Here is a 17,163-nt window from a genome sequence, read left to right as displayed (position 1 = left end):
ATTAAATCAACAGTCATCTAAGATTGAAAAAAAATAGAGTTATTTTAGAAGAGGAACCTTTTTAATGGCAGAATTTCTTTGCCAGGCCTGGGATAAAAGGCTACATATTTTGTTTAAGGACTGAGCAGCAGAATATAGTGTGTTTTGGACGTATTGCAGCAATTCGAGGATATTGGCGTCTTGTAAACCCATGAGGGTTGGGCACGCTTGGGTGCATGACATGAAAATAAAGAACTCAATCATAAATGTAGTATTTTTGGCTGAACAGACAACCTGTATACAACTACACGTTTTCACCTCAGAGACATGAGCTTTAATGTTGTATTGATTAGTCATCAACTACTAAATTAATCTCCAACAATTTTGATATTTATTCAACTAGTGTGAATATTTTTTGATGAAAAAAAATCTATTATTACTCCGCCAAGAACGCAACTGAGTTTTGTGACGATCAGTGTACATTTGTCTGTGCGCAACATGATGCAAAAATGGACGAACGGATTTGGATGAAATTTTCAGGGAAGGTCAGAAATGACAGAAGGACCACCTCATTAGAATTTGGCAGTGATGCAGCTTATAGTCTGGATCCACGGATTTGATAAAGATTTCTGTATCACTGCAAGAAAGCAACACAGCGTCATTGTAACTATGACAACAAGTGAACGCTAGATCAGCTGCCTTCTGACGATCACATGTTTGTGATCCTACTACAAACCACCACTGCGGACTTATCGGGACTAATCCGTCGGACATGATACGACGACTGAGCAGCTTGGCAGAGAACTGCTTTTTCTCTGAGTGCTTTTCTTGTTTTTATTCAACAATATTGTAGTAATCCCACAAGAGGAGTTGAGTTTTTTATTATATTCTTCAACAGTTCTTGTGTTGAGATCATCAGTTGATATAGTTCTATTTTCAGAAATCATAACAATATGACCACCTGCACACTGGTCTGCTCAAACTGTGAGCCAAGTTCAAATGAGTTAATATGCTACAAATACAAGCTTTTTATGTGGATTCAGAATTAATTTAGGCAACTAAGGCTAGCAAGCACAGTACACTCACTCTCTGTGAGCTTTTATTCAGCTATGGATAACCAGCTCATTCTTTTTTCTCACAACCAGTCACTGAGTTAAAGTTTCTCTAGTTCACTACAGCCCCAGGTTATTAGATTCACAGTGATGTGTGTGTTCTTACCGTTGTGTGTTAACAAGAGTAGGTCCTGACTGTGGCAGTGTCCAGCCTCTGTATAGACTGACTTCCTGCGTTTCCATGTTGGTAAAATCACATGCAGAGACATGCCATTAGTCACAGCATCGTAAACAAAGCAGCAAAGCCATTCAAGAAGAATTAAGAGCACATGAGGAGTCGGAGCTGAACTGCCCATCGGAGAAGTTCTAATTAGCGGCACTGACAGAGCAAATCGCACGCAAACATGCACACAACTGTGGTCCCTCTGCTTACCGTCCATCGGGCTCCTCTTTGGCTGCGTGGAAGGAGATGCTGTGCCGCTACTGGTCACTCTGAAGTTGGCTGGGAGGGTATCCGACGCCCCCAAGGACATCCCCCTCATGTCTTTGGGCCTGAACTTCTTCCTCCATGAGGGAGCTCGGCGGAAGTTCTTATCGTCATCCTAGAAGGGAGGTTTTAAGAGGAAGAGGACAGTGCAGAGATTAAGAGAGGAAGTTGATTTTCACACATATTTTCTCACTCAGTTCGTGTCACTGTGTTGGCAGGAGTGTGTGTTTGTCACCTCTTCCATTCTCCTGTCTGTGCCAATGGCCAGCAGACTGTTGTATTCACGCTCCAGAGTCGCTCTGGCCTGAAAAGAACAGAAAAAAGAAATGAATGAGACAACCACAACATCCCAGGGATCAACACAGAACCTGACTACTGTCTTCTGAGGTTGGAATCATATCTTCCTGAGCCTCTGAGCAGGTATTCTGGCTTCACTGGTACTGCTTTTAAGTCCACAGTCAATCACTTGTTCCTTCCTGTTAAAACTGCATGAATGCTTGTGTAACTTCCTGCATACTACTTTATTTCCTTGTGCAACTTTGAAACTGAGCAGGTGTGGCGTTTATTCTTAATGTCTTTTCCTTGATTTACAATGGTAACTCGGATGTGTCACTGGAGACAAATGCGTCATCAATATTAATGCATTAATGGACTTTAGTTTCTTTTTTAAAGCGAAATTGTGGGCATTGAACATATAAATAAACATCTGTCACTTTATAGCCAAATTAGCCTATCAGTTCCAAGTGAATTCCTCTGCATTCCCCAGTAAACTGGAGTTTTAAATCTGGTTTCTGAGGTGCATCAAACAGCAATAATTGATTTTGCACAACGGAAGATGGAGTAGGCAACAGCAACTGAGAGTTTGGTAGAGTCAATGCAGGAAAAACCTAGGAAGCATCCATGAAAAGTATGCAATGCTACATGTAAAAAAAAAAAAACTTCAGAGGAAGGATCAAAATATACAAAACGAAAAAGATCAAGCATGTCAACAGTTTGTGTAATTACTCTCATGGCCAGAAGGGGGAGACAAAGGTTACAAGTCTCACAGCAGATGAGTGCATTGGTGGTTTTCCTGGCTCAGAATGGGTCTTTGGAAGGTGAACATGCACAACAGAAAGCATCATCGGTAATTCAATGAGTGTTATTTTATTTGACAGAAATCAATATTTTTTCTTATATTTCTGTCCATTTTGTGAAAATAATTGTCTACTATGCTTGATTAGATAAAACCCCCATGAACAAAACAGGATAAATTCTCAATTCTTATCGTTTTGATGCTGCCTAACACCTCTACTGGAAGTGCCAAAATTCCTTTCCAATAGCCCTTGTTTAATACAGTTTTTATAACTAGACTCAGCAGCAGCTCTTTCCTCTTGCCATTGCCCTCATAAATAACTAAGTCAATATTCATACATCATGATCTCATTCCCATAAGTGATGCATACATTGCTGCTTGCACACACAGTTAGACTTAATGTGTAGTTTCACATAATCCTCTTGTATAATCTGTACATTGCTTGCATATCACCTGTACTGCTCGATAGCCACCAACAACTGGAACAAAATCCCTCCTGTGTGGTAACAAACGTAATCAATAAAGCAGATTCAGACGCCGACTTATGTTCCAGATAAACAGGATCTTCCTCCAAACTATATTTCTGAACTTCATACCCTTTACGAGCTGGATCACAGCCTGAGGTTCTCTGGCGTAGGTCTCTATTTCTAGGCTGTTCCTAGATTGACGTTAGTAGCTAAAGGCAGACAGAGGTTTCACTTTCAAGGGCCCCTGACTTTGGAGTGGCCTGCCAGAGAAATTCAGGATCAAGACTCCTGTGTCAACCATCATGTCCCCTTCTCCAAACACACTTGTACAGATAGGCATTTCAATGTTCTTTAATCTCTATCGTCAGGTTCAGGATTTTAGGGAATTTTCTCCAGTGTTGAGTTCATTTTAATGTTTTTATCATGTGTCATTTGTTAAGATCTTTCAGCATTCCACTGCCCCGTGCAGCACTTCGTAGCTGCTGTTTTGAAAACTGCAGCGCAAATAACAGTAATTATTATGGATTTAGAGCCAAAATACAGCAGTTTCTGTTCACTATTAGTATTTGTTCTTTCTATGATTGCTGTGAAGAGACTGCTTCCAGCAAGTAGAAGATGTGGGACAAAATCCTCGATCCTTTCAGCTGAAGCTAAAGAGGCATCAAACATCTGGCTCTGACAAAGCTACTGGAAATATACTAAGTTCTCCTAACTTGGAAATTCATCTTCATAGTGGGAACTGCTGTTTTTTTTTCTCCATCTCTCTGACAGTACAACTGAAAAAGCAGGAGATCTTTGTCCAGTCAGTGTGGGCAGGAGGAACATGTGTTGGTTTAGCACAGATTTAATCCAGTTTTAAGCAGGAAAGCTGACATTTTAACAGTTTGCCAGTTCATTTCATGTATTACCTGAATATCTAGAGGCTATCTGTAAGGCTGATCCAAGCGCAAGATGAAACAGCAGCAGCTTGTGATGTCAACAACCAAACAATGAGGAGAAAAAGGCTACAAAAACTTATTAAAGCTGAGATGAACATTCTCTACTGATTCATCACAATAACGATGCATACTAGGGATGTTTCTGATCGACCAACTTCAGTCGGTTAAATACAAATTTAGAATTTTCGACTAGTTTAGCAGAAAGACACTCAAACTTAAGCACAATTCAACCAGCAAGGGTAAACCTTGTTTGAAAGAATATTCCAGAGCCATTTAAAACCGTAAATCATTCTTTCCAACAACTAAAGTGTATTTTAAATGCCACTGAGGTGATTATTTTATGTTTTCCTACAAAACGTAACTCAGTAACGAAAAGCTAAATAACATTTAAAATAAACACATTGCTGGTCTGCACATCTGTGCTGAATGTGGTTGTGTATTGCTCCAGTTCAGTGGTTTTACAGCCGTTTAACACAGCCAAAATACAACCTTGTTTTCATTTTCTAGATCTAAATGCTGATAAACTGCATTGGATCTACCATCATCTGCCCCACTTTCCACCCTGCTGGCACACAAGGTGGTTGGCAGGTGGTTGTGTAACATTTTAGACGCACCACAGAACAGTTAACCAGCGTAGCACATTAATAAGACATTAATAATTAGGATAATGGGCGAGAATTTCTGGTGTCTACAAGCAACGGCAGAAACATTTAATCAATTAGTCGACCAATTAAGCACATCCCTAAAGCATATCCCCTTTCACTTTAATTATCAACACACCTTTAATGCTTTATATAGCTATGGAAATAATTATTAGACCACCTGACTTTTTTTCCCAACAAAGTCTACGCATCTTCTTAAAGCCATAAAAAAGCGCAATGACACATGATGTATTTAAACTGTAAAAGACTCAAAATTCACTCTCGATGGCTGCAAAAATCCCTGTTTTGAGCATAAGCGGTAGTTGTAGCAAAGCTATAGTTAACAGATAACCCAAGCTCTATGTTCTGACTCAACAATTGCCAAATATAGACACACCTTTGCGCTTAACAAGAACAGTTACAGTGAGAAGCCATTGCTAACTGGTTTTAAATCAGCTGCCCATTGCAACCTTAAGCAAAAAACAGATTATAGCTTCACAAAGAACTGTAAATGGTGGTCACAGTGATCTTGCATCTATTTCCAAAGCTGTTTATAATGTAAAGTAGTAATACCAGTAAAGATGACTTTTTAAAATATAAAATACGCACATGGAAGCATTTGGCAGATTGGCATGTTGTCACTGACCCAATGACCTTATGGTTAAACCCGGTACCATGTTAATAAAACAGCTAACAGCGCTGGACATTTGTATAGTGGGCGTTCGTACCTGTGTGTTCTGCGTGGGGATCTGCAGCAGCAGGGCCAGGGTGTTGTGATCAAAGGTTTCATCGAGGGCGAGCAGAGCTCCATGAACTCCACTCTCATAAAGGTTGCCACTGTACTCTTTGAGTCCGATGGCCTGAACCCAACTGATCACACGTTCATTACTCCACACCAGCACATCTGAAATGACAAAACGACGAAGGAAATCCAGCAGGAATGTCATTTTGCAAAGATATTAAAATGAACATAAACTATTTGTATGGAGAAAGCAGCAGCGTGTCACCTTTGAGCTCCAGCTGACACTCCTCTCTCTTCCTCTCCAGCTCTTTCCGGTCGTAGTTAAGCCTCCTCAGACACATGACACCACACTGAAAACTGTTCCTGTTCCACAGACAGTTTGTTATTTATCTGGATTCCTATTAGCTGATACTTTGGTAAAAATCCACTCCTTTTACATTGATGTGTTTAAAACAAAAAAACCCAAAGCACAGAAGAAAAAGCAACATCAAGCTTTAGATACACAGTAGGGATAGATTGACTATCTGCCTGTCCGATTATCACGGCTGATATATGGCATTTTTCCAATTATCAGTAACTGTATTGTTATTGAGCGATTGCGGATATATTTAGTTCACTACTTTAGGTCTGATGCAACCTCCTCTCTCTGTCTGTCATCTCTGTCATCTCAGAAATCTCTCTTAAGCAGAGACTGGAAAGAAACAAGTCGTTGCCACAAACCTGGAAATTAGCTCCTTTCACAGTGACTAAGGCTACGCTAATGGCTAAAGGCTACGTTAAAAGGCTGCTACAAATGATCCTGAAACTGAGTCTGAAAAATAATAATTGATAATGCTTTAAGATGTGAAATTTAATGGACAATAAAAGTGACAGAACAGTGAAAGATGAAAAAAGAAAGAACAACAGACAGGAGACACACTGGTCAATCTCACTTAAACAGAGCAGAGTGTCCTAATTTAATCACTCCTATTTCTATTTTACATATTCAGTTATCGTTATCCTGATTAATGAAGAAGCATAGTTATAAATGAAAGGGTCTCTGCTATCACATCCTGTTAAAACATTATGTGTAGTATACATCGGTCTCAAATATCGGTCAACGGTCTATTATGATTGCCAGAAATTAGCGGTATCGGCCCTGAAAATCCTGTATCGGTCGATCCCTAATACACAGACAGTACTTGTTGGGTGTTGATAATAATAAGATACTGTCACACTTTATCTCAGTTTTACCTGTGGAAGCTGTCCACCATTTTCAGCTGTCCTCTAAGGTCCTTCTTGGTGAGGTGGTCAAGCATGCGGGCGTCCACCAGGGACTCCATGAAGTAGGAGCGGTACTGAGGCAAACCCAGGCTGGGCAGCCACTCATTACCAATCCACTCGTGGTTCATGTCGCCGTATGCCAGCGTCTGCAGTCAGAGAAGAAAAAGTTTAACCAGGGTTTGTGAGAGAGAAGTGCCAAGTAGGAAAGCGTTGTTAATAAGATTATTTATTTATTTATTAGATTAGACAAGGAACTAGTTACTACTCCAGGATATGGATGTGTTTCATAACCGCTCTTATCTTAAACTAGACACTGAATGTAAGGCAGATCGCATGAAGCCAATGGAACGTTTTGAGCATTGTACAATTGAGCAATTTAGGCTGCATTTTTAGATTTTGCATTAATTTGTCTCTCAATTTACTTTGCAAAAAACTAAGGTTATCTACACATGAACCTTCAGATATAATCTTTTTCAGAGTGAGAAAAATTGTGAGTTGAAATTTGTCTTTCAAGCACTGTTAAATTAGCTATATTAACATGATGCTGCTTCCTGCTGGAATCAGCTCCATTTGGATCTTAAATATCTCCCAACTGAAGCTATTTTTAAACTAAGCGAAAGAATAAAGCATTTTCCCTCATGTTTAAATAATGTACCACTCTTTCTGCAAATTCTAGTTTAACTTTGTCTGTGCTTAATGTTTTTTTTACACTGTATTTGAATCTTTTATTTCTTATGTTCTTTTGAATTGCATCTGTATGAGTCACCTTTTAGCCATTTTAATGCACAACGCAAAACACTTTGAATTGCCTTTGTCTATAAAATGTGATATACAAATAGGACCGCCTTGCCTTTCTGTTTAGTATGCGTGAGCATACACTGTTTCCCAATTTTATTCATATTTAATCAGCTGCAATGTTCACAGGCATTACGGTATCAATAACATCTTCAAAAATGATACTTTGATTGCTGTCTGTAGTTTTTACACAGGAAACCTCACTTGCTAACAGTGCCTACAACCACAGGTTTCCCTCTGAAACCTCAACTTTGCACTTAATCTAGAATCACTACACAAAACCACTGAGTTTCTTCTAACAAAATCAAGGTGTGAAAAATTCCCTAAACACATCATGTCAACTCGACTGCAAAGAAAACAGAATTATCATTAGCATGTTTGTACTGTGTTTTTACAATTTTGCATCTTTGGCAGTTATTGTGTAAAAATATTAATATACATTATGAGTGAATAACAGCTACATACTTCTTAATAAAATTTGTCTTTAGCCTACTTTAAAGATGGCTTAGTAGAGGATCTTAAGCCTCAAGCAAAAACCACTGCTATTAGTATAAAGTCTGTTTATAGTGTTTCCTGCAACAAACATAATCAAAGCCGTATTGAACATTTAATGACAATTCAAGCTGAAATGCTTCTGCTGCACAACTGAACCGAACTAAACAGGTAAAAACTGCACTATAAACAACTCTAAACATGCATGTTGAGATGCATTCTCAGTGACATGAAAACAAATCCAAAGCAAAATCTGTGACACGTCCTTAAATAAATATTATGAAAGAATCAACACTGAGTATGAGGAATAGTAGAGTAAATAAACGTGATCAGTAAGTGGGTTTTTTTGGGGGGAACGTGTGCAAACCTGGGCCCAGCTACTCTCGTCATCCTCCTGGTGTTAGCATGGTTAGAGTGAGCATGGTGAAAAGAACAGAAAGGCGAGGGGTTAGTGAGGCAGCAGTGCTGGGTTAGAGCAGCTTCACGTGGAAAACATAAAAGTACATAAACTATAAGACAAGCAAGTCAAAAATATAAGGAAGTAAACAAGCCAGGCAACCTCATGGTAAGGCATCATACAGGAAATAAAAATTGCAACAAAACAATAACAGACAACAACTTAGGAGTGAGCAATACGGTGCAAACACTATTTTGGATATATGTTGTGTAACTGTCAATTCAAATGCAAAACAAGATGTAATATGCTAAATTTTCGATTGAGAAACCAGACAGAGGTGTCTCTTTCATTACATGACAAATTAAGTTCCATGCCTGACCTCCTCCCTACTGAATCCCAGAGTGCTCCTGATGGAAGGTGGCTATCATCAGTTTGTGAAACGCATAGAAACGCATTGAAAAGGTCTTTATTGAACCCAGCTAGAGTTAAAAGGGTACTTATACTACCATTCAAAAGTTTGGGGTCACCTGGGCAATTTCATGTTTTCCATGAAACCTCACACTTTTGTTCATGTGCCAACATAAGGAATGCATAAGAAATTTCTAATCCATTTCTATGGAGAAATTCCATTAAAACTCAGTCATTTCCACCTAGAATAGTCATTTACCACATTGAAAAAAAAATTGCTTTTCTTTCAAAAATAAGGACATTTCTAAGAGACCCCAAACTTTTGAATGGTAGTGTACATACATGTGGATCATTTAGCATGTATTAATATGAGAGTATCACTGTACAAGGAGTTTACTTCGAAAGGGATGGCAGTCAAATTTAAATAAGGTCATTAAATCAGTTTTTGGATTTTAAAGGCACAGCCTCAGAATTTTGTCAGCAATTTTTCACTGCAGGAACTTGCAGTGTCTTAATTCAGCATATTAGCCTTTCGTTTTCCATTGTGGTGTAGGATACGGCACTTTCAGCCATGATGTGCGCCAAAACAACAACAAACAGAAGTTTCTGGATATCGCTCCTGTTCTAGAAGAATGGAGGAAAATTGAACTGAGGATTGTTATCTATTAGCCTTTTTGGTGAATTGTAAATTGTTGATGGCGAGAAGAAGATTGCTTTTCAACAAGGACATCAAGAGGACAGAAAAATGTATTCTTCTTGTTCTGTTCAGGTTGATCCATTTAACAGCCTGATAAAGGTTCTACAGACCCAGCTCTCTCAGTCAGAACATTCAAAAAGGTTCGAGTCACCCTAAAACAACCCACAAGTTCCCACAGTAGAAAAACAGCCTTTTGATTGCATCTTCTACAAAGATGTTAAACAGAGAAGCTACCTCAGCATCAATGGTATCTCTGACAGCAGTGAACTCGTATAGCCTGAAAACATGATTTACCATATCACCCCTAATAAATTTCACCGTTTCAGAGATGGTTTTATTAAAATAAATAAAATAAAATTTGGAGTTATAGGAGCCAGAGGGAGGGAGTTCTTCATGCGTATTCCCTCTTGTTCAGAACATTGTATCTCTGTTCTCAAGAACCCTTAGAACCACTTAAGCAGCAGGTGTTTGTGTTGTCAGCTATAAAGCACAGACACACACACACAAAACACTCGCCAATGTAAAAGTAGAAACAAACACACAGATCATGTCAGGTCTACAGAAAAAGATGAGGAAATCACTAATACCACCAAGGGAGAACGAAAAGTCACTAACTAGTAAAAAGGATAAAGTCTTGTTTCAAGTTGCCTTTTGAGTCTCCAAAGAATACTGGACTGATCAATAATCAATATATGCATGTGATAATTGACATCTGGCTGTCCTGGAAGCAACTTGAAACGAGACTCAACAGTCACCACATACATGAGAAGCCACCGGGTGCCAAGCCAATCCGGGTAGACTAACCGTGGGAGGTGTGGCTGCCAAACTTTCCATTTCTTCATGTGTGACCCAAACGTTTCCTGTAGTCTGATCATGTGACACCCCCCCAATCACAAGTGTGCAAAAAGGGAAGAGTGACGAAGGACAGAAAGAGAGCAGGATGGAGAGAAAGTCATGAAGCATCTGTTCACGCATTGTTAGCCAAAGAATCAGAACTGATCGATCATTAGTACATGTTAAGCTGTTAATGCATCAAAAGTGTCATGCTCATTCAGATGATAAGAATGTGTTGACAGAGTGCTGAAAGGAAAACAACTCCTATTATTATCTGTCTAAGAGCATCCTGAATGTGTGTTTCCATATGAACCAGACAGACGAGTACCGTTCTCGAGGTTGGCGGGGCAGACGGACTGGTGAGAGACATGATTTCCTGGATCGCCAGGCGAAGTTTCAGACGATGCAACGGGTTACTGATTCCAATCTCCCTTTGGATCTCTGTGTCTGACAGCGCCGACATGATGGCCCCGCTCTTTACGTTGGCACGACATGCAGCCACATACCAGGCTGGCATGCCTACCCACAGCTGACCAGAAGGAGGAACAGGAGAGACAGTGGCATCAGCTGAAATTTGATGAATATCAGAGATGATACTGGTTTTGTTATGTGTCAGTGTTGTACCTCCAGCCAAACCACAACAGTTGGTCCATCCCACTGGGCGAATGGCAGGCCCTGCCTGCGAGCCTCTTCCAGTAATTCATGCCTGAGACACAAAGCATTAATTAGAGCCAATTCATATGCTCATAAAGTTAAATACATTTTGTACATAGCCACACAGTCACATGTTGAGCCCATCACAAAGCCCCAAGTTCACCATTTGAACACATGAGCACAAATCTCAAAACATCAACTGACATGCATACTCAAAACAGAGAGCAGGAGTTTGAGAGAAAACGCAGAAACTGAAACCCAGAAAGATTCAAACATCTGGACAAGCTTAGAGAGAATTTCATAAAAATGTGGAGAATTCAGGTTTATTTCAAACCTGCTGTATTTTCCAATTAATGTGTCTGTGGGTCATGCTAACTTTGCACTCTGCACCTTTGTTGTACGCATTTGGCAAAACAAGGAGTTGCACGAAACAGCGAATGAGCAGTGTTAAGCTGCAAAAGTAGCATGAGATCTCTGTAGGTTTTGCACATATTAAAAATCTTAAACATTTTTTTCACTCTGACTACAGTGAGACACAGTGATTAGCTGCTTGGAACAGACATTTTGCTAAGTGTGTTAGGGATCTTCATCTGGGCATATTTGGCAGCAAACCTAATAACCAATATATTCATTTTCACATCATGGTCAGTTTAAAGTCATGCTTTCTGTGTGCATGAGGCGCTTTGATATGTGTATGCTTTAAAAAGACAGGGTCCTAACACAGTGGGCACACCTCAGGAATAATCACACTGGCAAAGTGGCACACCTCAATCTGAGATCAGCCGCTACATCCTGTAAAGAGTGTAAATTTACAGCTTTTCAGAAACATCCACTAGAGCCCCACATGTTTATCTATGTTTGATATGATGGACAACGTATCGCATCTACGTAGCAGGCTGATGCATAGCTACTGAAGTGTGAACAGCCTTGCATGTGTCCACTGTACACCTTCAGTGTCCGCATGGACATCTTGAAAGACGTCTTGTGAAAACTGGTGGTAGGACCTAGTCAAGTTAGACTGGGAAACTCTCTATGTGTAAATGGATGAGAGGATTCCCAGCTGTGGAACTACAACTTATGAATCGGCAGCTTTGAGTAACACCCTGGAGATTTTCTAATTTGTTTTCTGTTATACAGGGAGCTTCACATGCCATTTCCCTGAATCTCTAAAATGCAGGTAACGAGTGCAAAGTCAGCATTAAACTTCAAGCCAAATAACCAGATTAGTGGGAAATACAGTAGATTGAAATAAACCTGAATGCTCTTAGCAAAATCCTAGCCTGAAAAAGTGTTTGTCCTCAGCCTTTTTCCAGCTGTGACTGCCCAGGTTTAATCAGATCATTTGTTCAGCCTCTATGAGACCACAGCCACAGTTTCAGGTCTGAGGAACTTTATTAGTCAGTTAAGTTTTCTCCCAGAACCAGTGCTTTGAGAGTCCACTTACAAAATGACTTTAGTACGGATGCATTCTTCTACATCTGTACATGCACGGAAGGAAATATGTAGGACAGAAAACCTTTGCAATGGCTGTCTAAATACTGCACATTCACCTCATGCACATTCTCAGTTTGTCAAGAAAGAACAGTGCCATTAGTACCAAGTCTTGATTAAAGTCCTAAAAGTATGAAAATAGTTGGATTTTGCCACTAGATGGGGCCATGAGTCACATACCTCCAACCATCTGTTTGGCAGACATCTTCAATATCATGTTCAGACAATCTAGCTTCAAATAAATTCTGAGCAACAAAATGATTGTACTACATTCTATTATATGATCATTTTCAAAGTTATAAACATAAACACTCACAAAAAGCCAACTATCTGCATGAATTCTGCCATCTTTCCTATAGTTGTAGTGCATAACGTCATGCTCCGATAGGAAAGCTGCGAGAGGAAAATTTTTCACTCACTAAAAATCAGCACACACACATTCCTGTTAGTTAAGCTCCTCTGTGGAAAGCAGGGTAAAGAGTAGCACGGAAAAGCCGTCAGACATTCGGAGGGACAGTTGTTTGGGGTCCTTAGAGTTATGGGTGAGGTCAATGTGAAGCCAAGTGTGGGGGAGAAAAAAGATAAGGTAAGGCAAAAGCAACAACTTACCCGGTCTTTGGACTAAACATGGAATGAGAAGGGGATGGTGACAAAAATTGGAAGAGGGAGGTTGGCAAAAAAAATAAAGAGAAAGAATGAATTGGTGCTAATTCAGGATGGAAGCAAAACAACATTCATGGCTTTGGCAAAATGTTCGCACAAAACTAAGAATGAGGGGAAAAAACATAAAATTATTGTAGGAGATGACTGCCATGGAAACACTGGGTGTGGAGTGGAAGGGAGATGAGCTGCTGAGCGTGAGCCAGGTGGTGGGGAGTGAGCATGTGAGGCTGCAGCAGGGGCACCAAAGTCCACAATAACACTCATGGACTTCTACATTATTAACATCGTACTGGAACATAAGTTTCCTGTAAGCAGGGTGTTACATCATCTTTATTATTTGTCAGCTTTATTCTCAGTTTATAGAAGTCGTGGAGAGACAAAGGGACTGTTGGGAAGAAACCTACTTCTTCTGCAGCTTCCTGTTCTTCTCAGCAGGGCCCCCGAGGGTGCCCATTCCTAAACCATCCTTAGGAGAGCTCTCTGCCTCAGGAGTGCCAGCTAGAAACATAAACACCTTGTTCAGAAACACAGCAATGCAGGTAGCATGGAAGTGCATAACATTTACATAACCGTATGCTGCAGTGGAATAAAAAACCCTGCGTCTCCAGCCCTGTCTGACCTTGGCTGGGGGAGTCCTTGCCGGGAATGCTGGGTCGGCCCTTCTCCTTCTTCCCAAAGAGGCGTCCAATGGAAGACTTGATACTCTTCTTCTTGGCTGCTTTGTTGAGAGAGTCCTGGCTGCTGTTGCTACTGCTCGGGTTACTACCCTGGCCGTCCTGCAGACTCCCCAGACTACAAGACCAAAGGGTAAGTGATTGGATGGAGGGAGATTACAGAAACAAATGGTGGAAAACAGGGCACACCACAGGGGCAGAGCTCCAGAGTGCCACCACTTTGGATGCACGTGCAGCTAAAAATCTGTCAAATGAGACTAAATATTTTCATTGGTCACTCTGGTGAAGCTGAGATTTAGTAGGTCTGATTGTGTGCAGTCAAAGTATGTCTTGGACCAGAGCTTTTGCTGTCAGAGCATCAATTTCCCAAATTTTAAAAAGCATAATCTCTCCAAGAAACTGGTCCTGGGCCATACGGGTTTAAGCCTGTCATTGGCTGCACATTTTATGCTGCTTTATCCTCCTCTACTGTGATCTACAGGTTTTGGTTTTCAAAATTCCCTTCACTATGGGAAACACACCTGAAACTCCAAGTGTTGCTGAGGATCTGGACTGTGCAATAAGGCAGCTTGCCAGATTTTTTTCTATTAATTAGTTATTTTCTTTATGCATTAATCCACATCTCTGTGTTTGCAAATGTTCCACCACAATAATTTCTTAGTCACAAATTCGCAGTAACACCGTTACTCCATCATTCGATTAGCTCTGCCAAATAGGACAGTAGTTGTTTTTGCCCCTATATGTATATATATATATATATATATATATATATATATATATATATAGATATATATATATATATACATACACCCCCTATTGAGGTGTAGCTGGCATTCCGTGCTCTGATGATCTGGCTATGCAAGACTAGCACCAAACTGAAGCAGTGGGAAGACACAAATTATAACAAAACTTAACTTGCCTAGAATAAAGCCACCTTTTAACGCTACTTTTAACTAACTTTAAGCCCTAGAATGTTCCTATAAACGAGAACAAAACATTTATGAGTGCCCTTACTACTCTTTACAATTATTTACAATATGCATACATTTTTATCAAGGTATGTTTGGGAGCTGACAAAATCTAAAAAATGTATTATTCAACACAGTAAAAAATTTTGGGAGTACCTATATGAGCCAGTGCAACCAATGTGAAAGGTTGGTCTGAAGCTCTGCAAAGTGGTGACAAAAAAAATACACAAATTTCTTCTGGTGACGTTCACAGGCCTTACCCTCGAATGTCTCTAATGTCCTCATGACTGGCAGCGTGTCCTGCCTCCCTGTTCAGGCGCATGGAGCGTGGAGTGGTGGGGGGCGACGTCTCACATCGGATAGTGGCCTTGTCATCCTGAGCAGACTGCATGACAGTGGGAAAGACATGTTAATGAAGCGTAAAGAACACACCATCTATTCAGCACACAGTGCTGCCAAGTAGAACGTTTTCACAGTAATGTAACACTTCATACAGTACATTGTACACCACAGTTACACTGTGCCCAAACCATACATCCTGTACATCTATACCAGGTAGTTCACTGTAAATAGGTAGGGTGTCTGTTCATATAGTGTCTCTCTGTAACAAAAGTGCTAGCAGGGTGACATCAAAAAAATGACCCCATGAAGTTGGAATTTTGTCTCCATGACTACAATATCTTGACAGTAAATCACCACTCTAACTGTCGTATGATAGATATGATTGGTTGCCTTAAAAGGAGGAACAGTGTCTACACCAAGACCTTTTATGACTAGATTTTTGACCAGAAGTGCTTACAGCATCTGCATAGTAAAGCCACAGCACTCTGAGAAGAGACGCTGGCGATCAGAATAAACTATATGGACACTCAATCTACCTTGCTTAACAGCAATATAAAGTGCAGTTGTGCTATTACTTTCCCACTGACAAATAAGACAAATCCTATCCTGCATAAACAAATGAATTAAGGACATTGTTTTGGAATTAAAAATGTAAAATGAGGAACATTGTAGAAAAAATAAAACAAAAGTAGCAATGAGGTTCCTATTATGGAGGCAAAAATGAAGACCCAAAAAGGATGTTTAGAAATTTTTTTCTAAATCACCAACAAGAGAAAAACCTCTGAACAGGTAATATAGCGAAGCATTAGGGGTCGATTCATATCAGTGTGGCTGATACTTCACATTTATTTTATAATCTGTATTATTTCATTTCTTAAGTGGTGGTCACCAGAATAAATAACTCAAAAATGTGCTACTCAGACTGACGCAGTCTCTTCTCTGGCAATGTCCCACCAACAGTGCTATCTGACCTAGTTTCATATTACAACTAAGAGCCCATCAACACTGAACAAAATGTTTCTTTTCATCAAATAGGTAAACATAAACAAACCAAGGCATTTAATTTGGAGTCTAAATTGATAATGAAATATAAGCAGTATCAGTCAACCCCTATTTCAAAGTGTTATAATTCTGGTGTCCAGAGCTGTTGGAAACAACATACGCTTTGAAAAGCTTAGTTTACAAGCGTGATGTAAATGAATTGCACTAATAAAAAGGTTGCGTAGCAAAAAAAACACATCGACTGAACAGATATTGGCTCAGATATGTTGAAACACAGGACAAAGCGCTGCAGCATGTTAAAAAAACAAGAGCTTCCAGTAACGTAGCAGCGCCTTGGACCTGAAACCAATTTTATGAGAAGGTCAAGTGTCACCATAAAGGCAACACAAAAGTTTCACAGAGACGCACTGATACACTGGATAGTGAACTGAGGGATGGAATGGACAAACTAACGTTGAACATTGTAGATAACACTTGGTGTCTGGGGTTTGGAGATGAAGGGGAGTGAGGACATTACACAGAAGCTGAGAAGCTAACAGAGCCCAGTAAAGCAGGTTGCTAGTTTACCTTCCTGCGATGCTTGCGCAGGTCACTAGGCTGAAGCGTGGCAAAAAAGGAGAGAGGAGAAAAGCAGTTAGTGAGACGCACAACAGATCAGTTGGAAACAAGCCATGCACAAACACACAAGAGCAGGAAATCTGATACACAATACATTTACTCCTGCATATACACACACACACACACGAGCAGAGACCCAGAGAAACTGTTGCTTTAATTGTGCAATTAAGAAGGGAAATAAAGTCTGAAAGAGTACCGCCACACTTGATTAGGAGACACTGCAAAACAACCAGGCTGGAGGTTGGTTCAGGACAAGGTAGGATGGGTGCAGTCCAGCTCACAACAGTTATTTCACTATAAAGCCTTCATTTACATTTATTAAAACTAAATTATCAAAGTACAAGCCATAGTATTTGAAATCACAGGTAAGAATGCTACCATAAAGTTTGTGAAGTGGTTTTACTTTCTGCGTTATTGTACATTGTGGCACCTGAATTTGTGAACCACAGCTCCTCTACTCATATTTTGCACCAAAAAAGGTAGT

At 40.0% G+C, this 17,163-nt stretch overlaps 1 protein-coding gene across 9 annotated transcripts in view; it reads right to left on the bottom strand.

Annotated features, from left to right (window-relative positions):
- Positions 1-17,163, bottom strand: part of ppfia1 (PTPRF interacting protein alpha 1) — a 55,290-nt gene that overhangs the window by 1,513 nt on the left and 36,614 nt on the right. For 2 of the 9 annotated variants that reach the window (XM_022204619.2, XM_051937627.1), the window contains exons 17-30: positions 16,629-16,658; positions 14,978-15,102; positions 13,695-13,867; positions 13,480-13,573; positions 10,892-10,973; positions 10,596-10,796; positions 10,238-10,300; positions 8,299-8,325; positions 6,615-6,790; positions 5,647-5,744; positions 5,368-5,543; positions 1,754-1,822; positions 1,465-1,633; positions 1,198-1,262 (exon numbers count right to left, since the gene is read on the bottom strand). In XM_022204619.2, the coding sequence (XP_022060311.1) occupies positions 1,207-1,262; positions 1,465-1,633; positions 1,754-1,822; positions 5,368-5,543; positions 5,647-5,744; positions 6,615-6,790; positions 8,299-8,325; positions 10,238-10,300; positions 10,596-10,796; positions 10,892-10,973; positions 13,480-13,573; positions 13,695-13,867; positions 14,978-15,102; positions 16,629-16,658 (1,539 nt within the window). In that variant the 3' untranslated portion in view covers positions 1,198-1,206. The remainder of the gene's footprint in view (positions 1-1,197; positions 1,263-1,464; positions 1,634-1,753; positions 1,823-5,367; positions 5,544-5,646; positions 5,745-6,614; positions 6,791-8,298; positions 8,326-10,237; positions 10,301-10,595; positions 10,797-10,891; positions 10,974-13,479; positions 13,574-13,694; positions 13,868-14,977; positions 15,103-16,628; positions 16,659-17,163) is intronic. The other 7 variants (XM_051937633.1, XM_051937617.1, XM_051937639.1 and 4 more) reach the window with 5 other exon arrangements.

Source organism: Acanthochromis polyacanthus, chromosome 2 (assembly GCF_021347895.1).
Source record: "Acanthochromis polyacanthus isolate Apoly-LR-REF ecotype Palm Island chromosome 2, KAUST_Apoly_ChrSc, whole genome shotgun sequence".
In the NCBI taxonomy this organism is placed as follows: Eukaryota; Metazoa; Chordata; class Actinopteri; family Pomacentridae; genus Acanthochromis; species Acanthochromis polyacanthus.
The sequence above is the reverse complement of the archived record's forward strand: the minus strand, read 5'-3'. Positions and strand labels throughout refer to the sequence as shown.